Below are 19,526 nucleotides of genomic sequence, written 5' to 3'. Positions count from 1 at the left end.
TAAATTTTGTTAGCGTATAAACAATCTTGGAATATCACTGATAATTTATAGAACTACTCATAGTTAATTGATCCTTGTAACAGATATTGCGCAGCGTTTTCATCTAATGTTTGGGAAATATTTTGCTATACTATATAGTCTATTTTCATTTGTATAATGTAATTTTTGTTTTAACGTGAGTAAATTATTATATTTAAAATATATTCTCCTAATTAAAGGTTATAAGGAAGAGTCTAATTATATAATGTAAATTCTTATTCAATTACTGGGTTAAAATTTTATTTATTATGTAATTTTGAAGTCAGTAGAGAATGGAGCAAGTACATTTTTTTTTAGTTATGTGGGCATCGACCTCTAAAGTCATTCATTAGCCCTTGTCACATTGTTTTAAAACCAAAAAAAAACGGAATAATTCACCTGTAGGATCGTCAGATGTTAGGGTGTACTTTACATTTTTATTAAACTCAAAAATAAATGCAGAATGGAATATTAAACGTACATATACATCACGTTCAGATTGTAAAGGGCCCTGACCATTTACACAAAAACTAAAAAAAATTAAATGTAAAACACACATTCTAAGAAAGTACACAAAAAAGTCTTGACAATACCATGTAATTTTAAGACCCCTGTATTGAATGTAAAGGCCTTCACACAGGAGATTCTCAGTCAAACATAACATACACAGTGTATACTGACTTTTGTCAAAGGCTTACTACGTGTTAGTAATCCACTGGCTTGTAGGTAATGAACTATTTTTCTTTTTTGCCATTTTCTTAATCTGCAGTAATATTGTTTCTTAATTCATACCTCTTTCTGAGGTTTTATAGATTATATTGTAAATTCTTCAGTAGATGCTTAACAGTGGTTTATCACATACACTGCACATTGTTCTTTCTTCACTGCTTAACAAATATGAATTTGTTATTCATGTGTGACTGATTCTAAGTCTGGTTGGGCTAGTACTTCATAGTTTTGTTTTATTATTGCACATGACACATGATTTAAACAAAAAAATAATAATTATAAATATTTAATCCTACTTGTTACTCTATTATGAACAAAAAAAAAATGTTTTCTCTCTAGATGTTAAGGTAACAAAGTTTTTCTTTGTCTTGTATACCTATAGATTGAAGAAAAAACTACAGCTATAGTCACCATTTTTTTACTGATAATTGCATATATTAGTGAATTTCACTAATTTATTTCTATTCTGACTTTACAAGATTAAAATGACGTATGACTATTTAAAAAAACATCTGATTACTACCAATTGAATGAGAATATATTTAATGCATCTCATTTTTTTGTTCCTTTTTCCTTTCTTTTTTAGAGAACACTTTTGCAATGATTACTACGACTTCTTCAGACATTAATGTACAACCTATGTAAAACATTAGTGTCAACAATTTTAATGCAGTAAAGATAAATATTTCTTGCTCATTTCTCATTCAATCTTTATATAACAAATTGCACTTCTTAAAAATTTCATTTTTGCAGTGTGGATTTTTCCTTCTTATTTAGTGTGGTCACATATGTACTTCAGTGTAAGTCAAAATTGACATTTAACATGACTTAAACAGTACCTCCTTACATTATTTTGGGACATTACCATTCCATAACAAGTTCCTTATAACTTGGAAAATTCTGTCAACTCATATTCTCCAGGCAATTTCTAAACTTAGTCTTTCATTTTCTTCCTAAGTTGGTTTGGGAACTCAATGAAGACAGGGAATGAAAGAGTATCTAAAAGAGAATTAGTTGAACTGAGAGAAGAAAGACTAAGAGGAAGGCTGTGAAAAAGAAAGGGAGATAGGAAAGGGAATGAAGGATGTCCAAGAGTATAGAAGTAAGTGGAGGTTGTTTCTAAAAACCTACCCAACAATGATTGGATGAACAGGAAAGAAGAAAAGGAAGAAGAGCGTATTCAATTCATATCGTTTTAATTATCTACATTTATTTTATAAAGTGTTATAAACCGTTTAAGTAGTAATGATCACTACAAAAGCTCACATAAAAAAAAGCAACAAAAATGAGAGTACCGTTACATCTATTGAACTTATTCTGCTGCTAGGATAAATTTTAATAACATATTAATTAATTATGAATGAGGATTTATGCACGTAAGCTATTTATGATAATTTTTTTTTAAATAGCCTTGACCTGGGAATTGAAAAAAATCATAAATGAGCTTTACAGCAGTTACCTCTAATGATAGCTTACGTAAATAATTGGAAAAGCACCAGTGGATTTTGGATATTTCACTCCGATCAGGTCATTTATCTGTGATGTAAAAACATGAACTGCTGCACCGGCAGTGAGACCGCTCACAAGTGTATCTGAAAGCAATGTAGCTATTACCCCCAGTCTCAGTAAATACATCACAAGCTGAAACAGATATTAATTTTAACATAAGTAAATTACTAACTAAAAATTATTTTTAAAAAATACAATTTTTCAAATCTATTTTAGAAACATACATCTGCAGTCATTCCATGAAGATGATACCTCACATGAACAGAAATATGAAAAAAATCATAGTTTTACTGCACTGTAAAGTTATTCAATGATTGCAGTTTGATATAGGCGTTTTTACAAAATAAACTGATCAATTTAAGAAAATATATTATTATATTTAATTTTATGTAACTGATTCATACAATAAGTTTACTGGGTAATTCATTAATGCACTCAGTTACAGGAACTCTTATGAAAACTTTGAGTCTGAATTCATTAAAATGTGCTTGAAAAGTCTTTTGTTGCTATTACGTAAAACATTTTACATTTATATACATAGTGATTCCAAATTGCGCAGCAATCTCTCAGGAGACTTCTACAGCTAAACATAAGAAAAAAAGTTTATACAAACATAGGCAGAAAACAGTTCGTTAGTGAGTTTCAGCTCACAAAACATTTAGCCCTGCCTTCTGCTCATTCTGTGAAATTAAATAGTACTAAAATTCTTGGGGTGCAAATCGAGGGATAAATTTGGTGCTTCCACATGGTTTTTAATCTAAGAAATTTAATAAACGTGGTCCTAGACCTTTATCTCACTCAGGTTTTAAGAAAAATGGTGTAAAACACGAAAAGGTTTTGTCAGAAAATACACTTTTTTAAATTTGGAATAAAATAACTTTGTTAATTTACCAATAAAGAAATAAAAATCTATAGTTACATTTGTAGAAAATTTAATTCTGAGAAAGTTGATATAAATAACTATTAAAATTAAACACAAATTTGAGAAGTTCAACTTTAATAAAAAACAAAACACATAAACAAGAGTGGAAAAGTGAACAACTTTAAACAGACAAATTTACATACAAAAGCTAAAAATTATAAAAATAAAGTTAAAAGACGTTCTAAAACATCTTAAAATTTTTTATTTTTTCATAGATTGGCAATAACAGCTGCTCAACAATTAAGTTTAGTGTCTAGCATTTGAATATTCATTTAAGCAGTGTTTGTGCTGTTATTGTTCAGTTAGTCATTCACAATGGGTATACCACAAATTTGTTTTCATTTGGAGAGTTGACGCACATGTTAATTTATGGTAAAGTAAATAAAAATAGATTGCCTGCTGGGCATGAATACCAGGAAATATCCAGATCGAAGAGTACCCGATCGAAAAATATTTGAGGCTTTGGAGATGCGAATTCAAGAAACAGGTATGCTTAAACCACAACAATTCGATGCTGGTCGTGAATATTTTGTGTGAAATGCCAAATGTTGAAGAAGTAATATTGAATGAGGTACAGTATCTCCCACCTAAAGCACCAGAAGGTTGTCACATTGCTTTCATGTTTTGCAGTCAAGTGTCTGGCGACATTACATAAGCAACAATTATACCTACTCCATATAACACATGTACAAGAACTATTACCACCTGATTTTGATAAACGGGTGAAATTCTGTTGATGGTTAATTAGAAAATGTTAACATCATCCGATTTCCTAAGCAACATTCTAATTACTGCTGAATAATATTTTAGAAGAAATAGCATTGTAAATTATTGAAACACTTATACTTGGGCAGAAGAAAATCACCATGAGACTGTTACTAATCATTTCCAAAGTTTTTTGTTTAATGTTTGGTGTGTTCTTCTTGGTGATAATCTCATAGGCCCTTTTTTCTTACCGCCAAGGCTCAATGGAGAGCAGTACTTGCATTTTTTTTAAGCAAATCTGATGGAACTCTTGGAAGATATTCCACTTGCAGGTAAAGTGCAGGTTTTCAATGGTGGCACACCTGCTCACTACTGTAATGATGTGATGAAACATTTAAATAAAACATTTAGTAAGCAATCAATTGGTCTAAACAGACCAGTATAATAGCCTCATCAATCTCCTGATTTCACACCAGCAGTCATTTTTCTTTGGGGTTGGATGAAGCTGTTAGTCTATTCTGTTTGTATTGGCATGCAAGAAGATTTGAGACATCGTATAACAGAAGATGGAGCTACTATTGGGAATAATAATAATGCTATTAGACTAGCCCGGCAAGGTTGGATTTGCTGAGCTGAATTATTTATTGAACAGAATGGTGGCCAGATTGAGCATTTAAAGAAATGTTTGTAGCTTTACCAAGTAACCATTTTGGTATTTAATAATTTTTAGAAAAAACAAAAGATATGTGAGTTTTATTTTTCTTCATTTTTTTCTGTTAATGATAAGTTTTCTATTTGTTTTCATTTATATTATGTTGTTCAAACATTGATGAAAATAGTTCTGTTTAAAATTGTATCACTTTTCCAATCCAGTCTGTGTGTTTTATTTTTTATTAAACTTGAACACTCAAATTTATGTTTAATTACTGTTTTATTTGTGTTTAAAAGCCGTTATTTAAATAAATTTTCTAAGAATTAAATTCTCTACAATTTTAACTAGAAATTTTTATTTGTTTGTTCGTAAATTAACAAAGTTATTTTATTATAAACCTAAAAACGGGTATTTTCTGACAAAAACTTTTCATGTTTTACACCATTTTTCTTAAAACCTAACTGAGATAAAGGTATGGGACCACTTTTATAAAATTTCTTAGATTAAAAACCATAAGTAAGCATCAAATTAACCCCTCAATTTGTACCCTAAGAATTTTAGTAGTTTAATTTCACAAAGGAAGCAGAAAGAAGGGCTAATTGTTTTGTGAGCCGAAACTTGCTAACAAACTGTTTTCTGAACTACATTTGTATGAAATTTTTTCTTATTTTTACTTATAGAATCATCTCCTGAGAGATTACCAAGGAACTTGGAATCACTCTTTATAGTTTGAGTAAAATGTATTAATATTGAATATATGAAGCTATAGGATTAGGAAATATGTTTACGTAATATGACTTGTCACCATGGTTCAGAACTACTGGACTACAGTTGATATTAAATGAAGGTTATTATTTGTCACAAGAGTTCAAGAGTAAAGCATACCTGGAGTGTTATAACTGAGTTCTGGATTTTTAGGTAGATTTCATAAGAAGGCTACCTATTGTAATGGGTACCATGATTTGACTTCTGGAAAATTTTGACATATCTTCACGTTTCACACCTCCCACACCCCAAAACCACCATCAGTTCAAAAATTTATATATACATATATATATATTTTTTTTTGTCTTCAGTCATTTGACTGGTTTGATGCAGCTCTCCAAGATTCCCTATCTAGTGCTAGTCATTTAATTTCGGTATACCCTACATCCAACAACCCTAACAATTTGTTTTACATATTCCAAACGTTGCCTGCCTGCACAAGTTCTCCCTTCTACCTGTCCCTCCAATATTAAAGCGACTATTCCAGGATGCCTTAATATGTGGCGTATAAGTCTGTCTCTTCTTTTAATTATATTTTTCCAAATGCTTCTTTCTTCATCTATTTGCCACAACACCTCTTCATTTGTCACTTTATCCACCCATCTGATTTTTAACATTCTCCTATGGCACCACATTTCAAAAGCTTGTAATCTTTTCTTCTCAGGTACTCCAATCGTCCAAGTTTCACTTCCATATAAAGCTACGCTCCAAACATAAACTTTCAAAAATCTTTTCCTGATATATCTCTCCCTTAAATATATATAAAATTCTTTCCCTTATATCTATATATATAATATATATATGAAATCTTTCCCTTATATATATATATATATTTTACTTTCTTGTGGACACGATAACTGCTGTAATTTTGTGCCAATCACTTTCAAACTGATACATAATATATAACGGCACAAAATCTTGGTTGAGTTTGTTAATGGGCAAAATCAAACCATGGGGGTGGAAATGAGGTGGGGACTTTTTTGAAAAAAAAAATATTGCTATAACTTTCTTATTAAATAAAATAACAAATTCGTTTAAAGTTCCTACTATTCTTTGGATAAGGGCCTAAAACTTATCTAAGTAAAGTTTTTGATGTCACCAACCATTGGCCCAAGGGGGTGGGAAAAATGGGGTTTCAGACAAAAAAAAAAATCATACCTCCTTTAATAGACACGGTATTGAATGGTTTAAAGTGGTCCTTAGTTCTCTAAACATTACGTAAAATTTTTGTACGAAATAATTTTTGATATGACCAACCCTTAGGGCAAGGAATGACCAAAATGTTGCTGGAATTGTAAGAAGATGGGGCTTGTAATATGCTAAACATGTGAAACTTTTTTTCACATGCAACCATTATCTTATTGAGCAAATTTGAAGTTTTTCTTAACTTTAAGGTGCCTTCCAGCGGGCTGAAAGGATTTTTTGATTTGGAATTTAAATTTCTGTCTAAAACTACTACAGCAACACAGAAAAGGAAGTGGTTGTGTTCATAGTAGTATTAAGTAAGGTAGAGTAAATGATTGGTTAGAATAACTATTTAATAACATCAAGTTTTTATTAACTTGTTCTTGGCCAAACACTAATAAATCAGTATATAATAGTATCCTTTACTGATTTACTGCTTGATAATTTTGAAAGTTTAGAAACCGATTTGATTATTCAGTTGACTAATGAGACTATTTTATGTACAGATGCTATTAATTATCCATAGTTTGTTTATTTCACTTTTGTAAAATTGTTTCATATCCTTGCACATCCAGTAATTTGCTGATAATAATATTACTATTATAAGCCTGCACTCATTAAAAATCTTGGAATGAAAAGCTGCTATAGATCTTTTTTCAATGTAATCAGAACCAGACTGATTAGATTGGATGATGAAACACAAGCTTTTAACATACGATATCAGCTTTTTGGAAAGGAACCAGTTCTGTTTGGCAACACTATAAATGATATATTTGAGTCTAATTCTGATTTGAACTGCTACTAAATCACTGACAAAAGAAAATAGACCAATTTTTATATAAAAACTATTATAATTGTATTATAAACTTTACATTCTTTGTTTGATTCTAAGAAATAGAAAAAATTCTTTTCCAAAATACATGTGTGAAAAATAATTTTAGGTAGGTTGGATATCATTAAACTATTTAATGTAGCAAGATAATTTTTATAACCCTGGTGATGATAAAGAAATATGATGAAACAATTTTTACAAAATATGCATTATCACTGTTCCTTCTTCTAGATAATATATAAGATCTGATCTGTGGGGGAACAGTAGGTAGTTAAGTTATAAAATACAAAAATTAAAAGAAAATGTTTTTATACATTAAGCTGATAAACAAAAATCCAGACATATTCTAAAGCCAACTATCCACTTTTGTAATTGACTTTGTAGAATCAAATTATAATACAGATTTCGGGTACAATAATGATTTAGTATATCATAATTTTAAAGAATGATATGCCCGGAATCATTCAATTTACCTGAAATATTCCGACCATGAATGTTACTGCTGCTGCTACTTCAACAGGAGAATAAACAGGAATTAGATGGTCTGTTGTGGTGGCATTAATATTTTCAAAAAATTCTACGTGTGGTGATGAAAATGTTGCTACTGTTTTCCCAGCCATTAAAGAAACCACAGCAAATGTTCCTGAAATCAAAATTAGTTAAATAATACTTTAACTAATGCAGATCTGTAAAATAGCAAAACTTATGTAACTATAAAGCTTATAGAGTGTTTTATAATTAAATGCACATTTTGATTTTTAAAAACTCTTTTGGATATGCAACAACTATTTACCAAAGCTCATAATCTATATTAAATAGAAATCCTTAAAGATAGATATAAAAGCCAGAAAGATATAGCTATAAACAATAAGGAAAATTAATCTACTTTCAAAAAAGAACAGAAAAAATGAAATACACTGTTTTCACTATTTTTTAATTTCTATACAAATAAAGGAATGAAAGATTTAAAGAATGAACTTTATGTTTTTTTAATTCCTACAGAAGTAATAGTCTAAGAATAAAAATGTAATTACCAAGTTTCTCTTATTATTGCTTGAAATTAAAAATCAACCAGAAGTAAAAGATATTCTTCATTTTTTTACAATACGGTTACACTAAAGCAATGAAATCCAATGGAAGGAGAAATAATGCATATATATAAATTATAAAAATAATTACAATAAGAACTAAAAATTTACATACAAAATAGAAAATAACAGAAAAATAGTTTTTTTTTGGTATTGAAATCGAAATAAACATAAACAATATAATAGAAACATCAGTTTATAGAAAACACAAAACAAATAATATTACTATAATTTAAATTCTAACCACTCATGATCACAAAAAATAAATACATATAAAAACATGACATTTGGAGCAATTCATTATTCATAAAACACTAAAAATAACAAAAAAATAAATATATAAAATAAAACAAATAGCAATATTTAATGGTTTCGATGGTGAAATTATAGAAAAAATATAAAAACAGAATAAAAATACAGAGATAATTATAACAAAATTCAATAGTACAGGAGTAACACAATGATTAATAATAGTTTATACCTAAAATACAATGACACAAACAAAATAACAGAAAAAATTAACATATAAAGAATAAACTTGTATGATAAAAATAAACATAAAAAACATATAAACCAAATAATCACATTATAAAATATTTAAAAAAAAACAATAATAAAAATAATAGAGAGGAATATACAAAATTAAATGCAATGAATCTAACCATTTTTATCTAGGTAAAACCAATAAATTATTTAAAAAAAGATTTGTAGAACATTATGCTGCATAGAAAAATAAAAAAGAGGTACACCTAATGTAGCTGTTATTTTGGTGGTTTATATTTCATATAATATTAAATTTTATTAAAACACTGGTCAAAATGTTAACAAATTGTTTAAATATTAACAAACACACACACACAAAATATATTGAACAATTCTGCTTTCTTAAAACAGAAAGTAAAACGATACTTGAATCAAGGAAGTGAAGTAGATCAACACAAGTAAGGAGAAATTTTCTGCAAAAAAATATTCAGAGTTTAGAAATTAGAAAAAAAAGAAAATTGACTAAATTGTTCTGAGTATAAAACTGAACATAAAAAAGCACTAAACATTAGGAAGGAATAAATGATTATGAAGCGTATAATCACAGAAGAATATTGAAAAATAGCTTGAATGACAGAATGCAAAATAAAGGTTTTGAAAGAATGAAAGGAAAAATATATTTAGTGTCAAAATATTTTATTAATGATATTAACTTCATAACTATTCAATCATATGATTATACAGGGACCTCCAATCTTTGCCTTTGAACTCATTATTTGTTGAAATCCTAGGTCAGGCTTTTGTAGCTGGGCAATCAGCCAGTAGTTGTTAAGAGCAGATAAATGAATATCTTAAGGTATTCAGGAACAGTTTAGTGATAAAGACTTAATGCCACTCTTACACAACTAGTAAATATTAATGAATAACTTACTTGAATAACTGATACAACATTTGTCTAAATAATTATTAAATAACTGTTCAAGTGTTTACTTTATTCGCTGTATGTTCTGTACATAAATGGTGAATGTAAACTAACATTTGCCTGAATGCTATCTAATTGAAATTTTTATCAAGTAATTTTATCCTACTACCTGATCAATAGCTTCTAAACAATCTACAAACATATTTTTACTAGGTAAAGAGGTGTGAAGGGTATAGTGTAATAGATACAAATGTTAAAGGAAAACTGCTGGAAAAGATTATGTAATGAAAAAAGTGAACAATAATGAAGTAAATAATTGGAAACATCCAATTAACTGGAAGCACTAATTCTTGTTGAGACACGAGTGTTTAGCAAACATTTTGTTTTTTTTTACTAATACACCTTTTGCATGTTGTATTTACACCACAATTTAATGCGCCATCATTGAAATTTATGACTTGTTTGTGAGTAGCTCAAGGAAGAACAAAACTTAATAAATAAGAAAATAACTGAGCAAGTCAAATTGATTGTATCAAAGACTGGAATGGAGTAGGAAGAAAAGAAAAACAATTCAAATTACTGATGACAAAAAGATATTTATATTAAAAAAAACAACAGAAATTAACTGAGCTAAAACAGTGGAGCTCAGTGTATCTAAACATTTTCTCTTACGTCCTTCAGAAGAATTTAAATCATAAGTCTGCAAATTCAAACAGCCCTAATGTTCTCTAGATACAAATGATAAAATGCCATCAAGCAAGCAAAATAAAATTACTTAAGAAAAGGAAATACATTTTTAGCATATTTGATATTTGACATATAAGCTGAATTTTCTTTTAAAATCTCTGTAAGTAGCAACCGGATGATCTATCCAAATGTATCAATTCATTGAATGATGGGTTTATACTCGTAAGTTTATTTAGCCAGAAATTCAAAAGTAAATTAATAAAAACTGCAATGTTATATATCTTGATTACTTATTTACTTATCAAATCAGAATTTTAGTGACAACAGCTCCTCAGCTGAGTGGAGAGCATATATAATAAATCCTGCGGAATGGTTTACCTTAATCTCATGCTTTCAATACCTGTCTCAGATTTTCTTATGACTGCGACATATGTACAGCAAACTAAACTATGATCAATGCTAGTTGTGTTCTCTGAAAGTAATTTTGTTTACTATATATAACATGTGGTGAACTGCAGTGAAAGTGACATTTACAGGGCTGAATATCAGTTGCATTTTGATGGGTTTGACATGCTGACACACAACAGTACATTTGACTATCGAACTTAACATATGTAAAATGAGAAACGTAGGGATGAACAACCAGATGTATCAAATATATTAACTCAACTAATATTTGGGTAAATAGTAAACAAAATGTAATTTTTCTTTTAAAATCAGAGAAATTGGGAATCTTTTTAGAAGGCAACTCATTGATCAATTATGGCTGTTAACTGGCTAATCCACACGTAAAGTGCTTAATAAATAAATAAACACAATATTATAATGACTAGAGAGGTAACAAAGAAAAATTCTGAGTATTATATCATCTGGCTAGCTATTTTAACACAACATTTTATTTTAATGATGTGAAATAGTAAAAAAAAAAGATTGAGTTAATCAGCAGCAAATTATTTTCAAGTTATAATAATTTCTATAATCAAATTATATTATAAATACATGTTTCATGTAAGTACTTATAAAACAATTATTTTCTTATCAAATATTATACAATAAACATTATACTATAAATCCTGTAATATTTCTCATCCTGATAAGTTAACACAAGAGACATGGCAACGTTCAGATAAACAACATCGTTAACATTATACTAGAATATTACATTACAGAACACAATAGTGTTTTTTATCAAAGCATAAACTGAGTATTGTAATAAATAAAAAAAAATTAATTACTAATCCGTCCGTCATGTTAAAAGTTGTATTTCTTTTATCTACTTGCCCATCCACTTGACTCCAAATCATTTCAATCGCATTTAAGTCAGGGTGATAAGGTGGCAACCGTTGAATTGTGTGACCATAATTTTCGAAAATGTCATCTATTAGAAATTTCTTTTGATTTCTTTTATGTAATTTTATATCATATAATTCAGTCTTCGACGTAGCAGGAGAACAGTTAATTCGTTGTTCGGCTAACCATTTTCTCATATCGCCTTTTAAAGAGTTAGAATTTGGCTGATTTTGTAGCAGAACGTTGACATTTTGAACGCGAAGCAGACAGTCTCCTGGGTGGAGATATTGAACTGGCTCTTTATGATACCTAAGGATAAAATGTGTTTTCTTTAAGTGTCCTCCAAACCATCGAATGCGAAACTCCAATCCGCTTAGAAAGACGACGTGTACTGACGCTTTAACTGTGCTGAACTGCTTCGATTAAAATTTCATCAATAACAGCATCGTATTGGACAGATTGTTCGTAGCTGGTACGAGTACTAGGTAGTGAACCTGTTTCCCGAAGATTTCGAAAAGTCACGCTAATTGTTTTGGAATCTGGAATCTTACGATTCGGAAAACGTATTTCATATTCTACTGCAGCAGCTATTTATGATTACAAACGTCCGAAATAAATGTCACATCAGCGTATTCTTCTATTGTACGGCATTAGTTAATGACAAACCGATCACGTTCAAACTAAAATTCACAGAAAATCTTCTCTAACGATAGCACAGTTCACAGTACCTGATGTACTTAATGCACTTTACAAAATGATTTAAACACTAATACAGTATTCCGCATTGTTTATCAGCTGTTGTTATTTTATTGCAACTTTTAAATAATGATTTTTTAAATGATTTGTTGTATTTCTGTCATTAATAAAAAAATGATTATATAAGTAATTTTATTTTGTAACTGTTGTGTAATTTACATTTTTTTTTAAATTTTTTAACAGCAATTTTTAACAGAACATTTTGTTTTAACAAATCTTTCACATCAACAAAAAAGAATTTAGTTTTTGTTTACATTAAATAAGTACTTTTCCGAAAAACGTAGTAATGTACTGTTTCAAGATAAAATTCGAATTTTTCTAAATTTTGTTTGTGTTATTCAACTTATGTTATACCATTTTGTTCAAAGTTAAATTCTTTACTAGTTTTGTTTAAGCGTTTCACGTGTTTATTACCCATTTAACAAAGTTATTGTGCGTCGAACATAAGTACAACGTTTTTTACTTTAATTTATTGGTTTTCACCCCTGATCTCTCAAAAATTACTATTGATACGGTTCTGCGACTTAATTTATTCGATTTTTCAGGGCAAAAACCATAATAAATCACTAATTCTCTTCCTTAATTAACGTTCTGAAAATTTCAATACGACCTAATTTCACCGGGATAGCTGAAATCCGAGCGAAATCTCTCGCTAGCCTAACTCGCAAACGAAGCATTTTAAGACATATGTTTATATGAATTTTTCCATTATTTTCGCAAATAGAATAGGTTATGAAAGTCCCGGGAGAACTTTGTGACTCGTATAGTATAATCGTGTAACTTTGTACACTCTGTATACTAATATGGGTTGGTAAAGCAAAGAATTATTATCAATTTACATCTGACTGATAGAATAAACGATTGATAGCAGTAGATATAACAATCAAGAAGGTAAATATTTAATTCAAAAACTATTTTAAGTTATACTCAGAATACTATTTAAGTAAAAAATTATAGCATAATTTTTTATTTTTAAACAGATACAAGTAACTTGTATACAATATATCACAACTATTTCAATGTCTATTCTGGATCTATTTTGTAAATGCACGTACATGATTGAATATGCGAAACATCAATTTCAACATAACTATTTGTAATGTACCTATGTAAAAATTTGATAGAAGTAGTCCACTATTATATTCATATATACTGTGTGATATAAAATCACTTTGTTTTATAATTTATATTTTAATGCTCTGAAATTTCTTCTGTTTGGTAATTTGATCTCTAGCTCTTTTTTCCTGTATGTATGCATGATTTTTTTGAACATTTTATTTTATTATTGATACTTTTTTATTTGATAATATTATCCAAATTAATATATTATCTAAGCAGTAAACTTTGAGGAAGATATTCTTACTACATTCTTATTACACCTTCATTATAAGTTATTTCATAAAAATTTTGAATTTTTTAAGCATGAGTCAACATAATAAATAAAGATTTTAAATAAGCTATTTCATTTTATCAAATGTTTATAAGTCAAATATCTACATAGTATAATTTATACATATTTATTTTTATTTTACATATATGTATGCATGTATAAATTATCTATCAATAAAGCACTTACTATTCTTTTTTTGAAGATTTTTTCTCACAAGTGGTAGTGCTTTGGCAGTATGCTCAGCTTCATCAGACAATTAATTAATTTCATTGATTAAAAACGATTTAAAATGTCAAAAAAAGTATGTCATAATTCTTCTTTTGTAGTTTGTAGAATTTAAGGCTTGTCAATACCTAATTGAAGAAATATCATAATATGAATGCCATAATTCTCTGTATTTTAAATTAATCAACGAAATGCATTAATCATCTGATGACGCAATCCACATTACCAAATTGCTTGTGAGAAAGAAGAATTAAAAAAACAGTAAGTGATTTATTGATTGATAATTTGTGTAAAATCTATTATAATGTACTTAAACAAAGTATTTACTAATAAATATATATATATATATATAATTTATTATCAAATACTTATATATAGGTATTAAGTATTCTAAATATTTTTAAAGAATTATTTATGAAAATCACATATAACTTGGAGTGGTTGTTTTTGTGATATACATTAAATATAAATATAAATCACCATTCAGATTATATTACAGAATTAAAAAATATAGTTATTGTAGATCAGAAAAAATAAATAATAAATCTCTTACCCATTGATATATGTTTTGATGTTCCAAGTAAAGCATATACTAAAACCGGGAAGAAAGCCATATAAAGACCAATGACAGGAGGTACATTACCTAAAATTGCATATGCCATTCCTAAAAGAAAAATGATCACAAATTTAGACATGTATATATAAAAAAAATTAATCAACAAACCATTTCTTGCTTATGTGCGTGATGAACTTTGGTTAAACTTCCGAAAAAAAGAAACATAAATAATACTCATATCTAAATATGTAAGGTTGCCTATACTTCCACTGATGAAGGAACTAAATAAAAGTTCAGATAAATCTTTTTAGATAATTCACAATATCTAAGTTTATTTAATTTTTCAAAAATGTTACTTATTTTGAAAATTGAAAATAATTTTTTTGAAAAAAATATAAATATTGTTTCACTTACTAGGCTAATAATAAAGATAAATTAAAACTAAATGCGTGTCCACTTCTTTCTGATATATAATGGCGATATAACAAAATTGTGAAACATAGATCTGGAGTATCCACTGATCATTCATTGAAATACTGATTCAAAGTGAAAAATCAGCAAAACTAATTTTTCAGTATGTAGCCAGAGTTTATTGCCTTGATGTTGGAAACTTTTACTATCGTGCAATATATATGTATAAATTTGATATATCTTACTGAAAATGGTTGTTAAAGTATTAAAAACACATTCTCAAATTTTTTAAATGTTATATTTATGGCTTATTATCAAAGAAAGATTAATAACCTTACACAATTATCACTTCCAACCATCATGGATGAAGAGATTTATAATAAAATAACTATATTCAAATAATTTTGTTTCCGTTATATTTAATGAAAAATTCATTCAAAAGTAATTGATTAAAAAAAACCCTGAAAAAGAAGCAAAATTAATAATTGTATGAAAAAAAGATGGCTCAATTTTGCTGAACTTTCCCAGCATTTGCATAGAGCTTAAAATCTAACTATTACCAGTGATCTAGTTGAAAATTATTTTATCCTATTTTAAAATTTTCATAACTAAAAGAAAATAAATCATATTCTAGTCTGGTTTTTTGAATTAGTAAAATGTTGTAATAAATTTATTATTTAATAAATAATTTTTATTTAATAGAACGAACTAGTCTTCTAATATTACTGCACCATATTTAGGTTTAACTAAAATATGACATTTATAGACAAACATTTATACAGACATTTATTCAAACAGAATTCTGTAATTAAGATTTTTATTACTTACTTAGGGATCTTAAAACAACAGTAATAAAAACCAGTTTTTTTGCATAACTAATAAAACAGAGTAAACTATAAATTTACTGTAACTAATTGCCAACATATTCTTAAGCGCAGTTTCTTATAATACTATTTTTAATGGTGTCCATGTTAAAAAATTAGAAAACCCCCTTAGTATGTTATCGAATAGTATCGATGTGGTATTTGTAACGTCAAATAGTTCAAGTGTGTTAAGATCCTGGTTTTTATGAGTTAGGAGTAAGATTTATGTGTAATGCATATTAAGACATTAACTGAACATGTAAAGTTTATAAGTAGTACATAAAAACCAACATCTCAAAACACTTAATAATTTGAAATTACAAACGCACCAAATTTGAGAAAAATTATATTAAATGAACAAAACACCATACAGATATTGACCACATATTAAACAGGTTTCCCAACCTTTTTTTACATTAATGGAAGTGTTACCAGAAACTTCACTGAAGAAGGTGCTGATTAATAGCTCTTGAAAGAAAAATTTCTATTAGTGTGAAAAACAATCTATTAAAAAAAAATATTTAAAAATCTCATATACCATAAATACTTTCTTCCCCTATTGTAGCAGATGTATAATGTTTTATGAAATTGATTCTAAAAAAACAATAGTAGTGTATAATTTTCAATATTAAACAAAAACAGACAACAAAAAATATAATGAAATTCTTAATTATTTATAAATTAATGAAGACTATGATTATATTGTCATAATGGTTACAATTATTTTATAGAAACAGACATGCAGTGCAATGTGAACATGAAAAGTAAATTAAATAACAAAAATGAATAAAACAGAGTGATGCAAGAATCAGCACATTCAATTACATGGATGTAAAAGCTTATTTTTTCTTAATAAAAGCTGAATAAATTTAAGAAAGGCAATAGTAGTTAATGAGGGTATAATTTGTCATATTATTTCATTGAATATACATTAACTGTCCTGAATGTAGAGATAGCAGGTGATCTGTCATAAGCCACAAGTCACTCCCAAAAATAGATCCCACGCCAGGGTTATAAAGAATAATGAGTGAAGAAGTTTCTCAATGTTTACTTCTAAATACAGTATATCGTATTGTATATGATTACATATAAATATGTCAAACCCACTCAAGTGATACTTTGTTCACCACAGACTGGTGAGTGATACAATCATTGGTACTGCACATGAATTAAAATCGTAAGAAAGATTGTGTAATAAAATTAGTGTACTCCTTTCTGCCGTAGTTCTATTTTGTAAACTTTCAACTAAATAGGAGAAATTATTTTATCACTGGTTGTAAAAAATTATCATCAGTGTGCCACTGATTGATAATACGTAGTCATTAAAAGGAGGTGTGTTAACAGGTTGAATTTGATTTATCTATGAATTTTAAATACCTTTATAACATATGAAATAGAATGAATAAGCATGTGGAGGGGAACAGAACTGTATTACTTAAATGTAACCATCTTTTACAGGGCAAAATTTCATAGAAAAATTATGATATAGTATTGACACTTAAAACATATAAAGATTTTTGTAATTAATAAATTACTGCTCTACAAATATTATTGTTCAATATAGTCATATTAATTTGAGTAAAAAAATAACAATTACACTTAGGAATACTGAGAATTTCAGACAGCTAAAAGATATAGGTTTTGTAAGTTTTTTATTAAAAAGATTACATATTAATACAGTTTCCAGTAATTCAATTTAACCATGGTTTAGTTTAAGAACCATTAGATAAAAAGTCCAATTCTTTGGAAAAATGAAAATCTGGAAAAGCAGTAGCCTAACAAATTCTTAATAAGATTAACTATGAATTAATATTGACACCAAAGAAGAGCAATAATAATTGCTTTAAAAATTAAATTATTTGGATTTTTGAAAAAATAATAAAAAATGGTTTTAATTAGAACATGGATTAAGGAAAAATAAATATATTTTAAGTCATAGTCAACCAACTTTTTTCTTTTTAAATTTTTAATAATTTTGACTTAAGGTCTACAGGCTATAACAAATTTCAAAATTTTAAATGAGTAAAAATGTTGATTAAATCAAAATAAAACATACAATGCTATACATTTAATATTTTTTCCAGGAGGTGCTTGTTTAAAGAAATTTGGGAAAAATATAATGAAATTATAATCAGTAAGGGACATACTATACATAAAATATAAATTATCTACTTTTAGTTGCTAACATAATTACTGAAGTGTTTAATGTAAAGTATTGTAATTGATGCAAGACACATAATAACACGTGAAGTGGAAGTGAACTACCACAGAAGTGCTGGCAGAATTTCATCTCGCTGTTTATTTTTAAAGACAGCACACACAGAAAATTCATTAGGCTGTAGGAAGAATAAAAACATCTATACTAATAACAATTCTTATTAAAATTCAAAAAAGGAAACCAAATGAAAGAAAAAATCAAGTGATAGTTGAAACACAATATATAGAAGTCAATTTTTTAATGATTTAGTTTTTCAAAGTATAAAAAAGTTTTTGTATAAGTAAAATTTATACTTTTGGCAAATCTATTAAAAATAAACTATAAAAAGCTGACATTTAGGAAAATAATATTAATCATTATTTTAAAGGTAGAAGGTAGAAGGGATCATAAAATAAATGAAGATAAATTAGACAAATATCCAAATTTAAAAAATGTTATTTCCTTAAACTCAAGTAGATTTACTCAAATCTACTGAGATACATTCATGTGATTTTTGAGTTCTGGATATAAAATTCCAGCAGATTTGTTTTAAATTTGAAGAATGTTTTACACATTTTATCATGCACTTAATCAACAAACTTCTTCATTACGATAATGCACTTTTGGAATCTATTCAAATTTTATACAAAACCAGTCATCTGTTCTGTAAATCATAACCCATTACAAAAAAAACCTCTAGCAGTATTTGAACGTAATTTCAAAGGAAGAATATTTCAATATAGGAATACAACAGATAGAATTTAAAATTTTTAGTTAACTGTCAACTCAGATAGTTTGTCCACATGATTTTAAAGATAAATGTTTCATAAATCAACTGACTGAACTTCATTGACTACTATAAAAATTTTTACTTTTCAATTTTATGTCATGTGATGTCAATCAATTAAAAAAAGCAGTTTATACGTTTTATTTATATGAATGAAAGAAAAAAAAATTTAGTGCTCTGATAAGTAAATTATTTTAATGATTTATGATAAAACAAATTATTATGATGAATCAAATCGACTGTTTATTGAGTTTTATGAATGGCAAAATTAATTTTTTTCTCTGCTGAATTGAGACATTATATTTAATGATAATGTCTAACAGAAATTACATTAATTTTCTATTTTACACTATCTGTCAAAGTCTTTCTTATGTCTTTTTCACATGTGAATAAGGCGCAAGTGGTACTGATCAGAATTTTTACTCTGAGAGTAATGATGTTTATCATGTAATTGACCTTTGTGGGAAAAAGTGAAGGTGTCATTTATAGAGATGAATATTGTCTTAATTTCAGTAGGCTTGACATGAAGCTATGCGACAGAGAGGAAAGAAGTA

At 27.7% G+C, this 19,526-nt stretch overlaps 1 protein-coding gene across 7 annotated transcripts in view; it reads right to left on the bottom strand.

The window, feature by feature from the left end:
* The window catches only part of Prestin (solute carrier family 26 member prestin), a 168,945-nt gene that overhangs the window by 42,132 nt on the left and 107,287 nt on the right, over positions 1-19,526 (bottom strand). For all 7 annotated transcript variants that reach the window (XM_075362923.1, XM_075362918.1, XM_075362917.1 and 4 more), the window contains 3 exons: positions 14,712-14,822; positions 7,791-7,960; positions 2,224-2,388 (listed from right to left, as the gene is read on the bottom strand). In XM_075362923.1, the coding sequence (XP_075219038.1) occupies positions 2,224-2,388; positions 7,791-7,960; positions 14,712-14,822 (446 nt within the window). The remainder of the gene's footprint in view (positions 1-2,223; positions 2,389-7,790; positions 7,961-14,711; positions 14,823-19,526) is intronic.

The sequence above is a fragment of the Lycorma delicatula genome, chromosome 4, assembly GCF_047948215.1.
Source record: "Lycorma delicatula isolate Av1 chromosome 4, ASM4794821v1, whole genome shotgun sequence".
Taxonomy (NCBI): Eukaryota; Metazoa; Arthropoda; class Insecta; order Hemiptera; family Fulgoridae; genus Lycorma; species Lycorma delicatula.
This window is presented reverse-complemented; position numbering and strand designations above follow the sequence as displayed.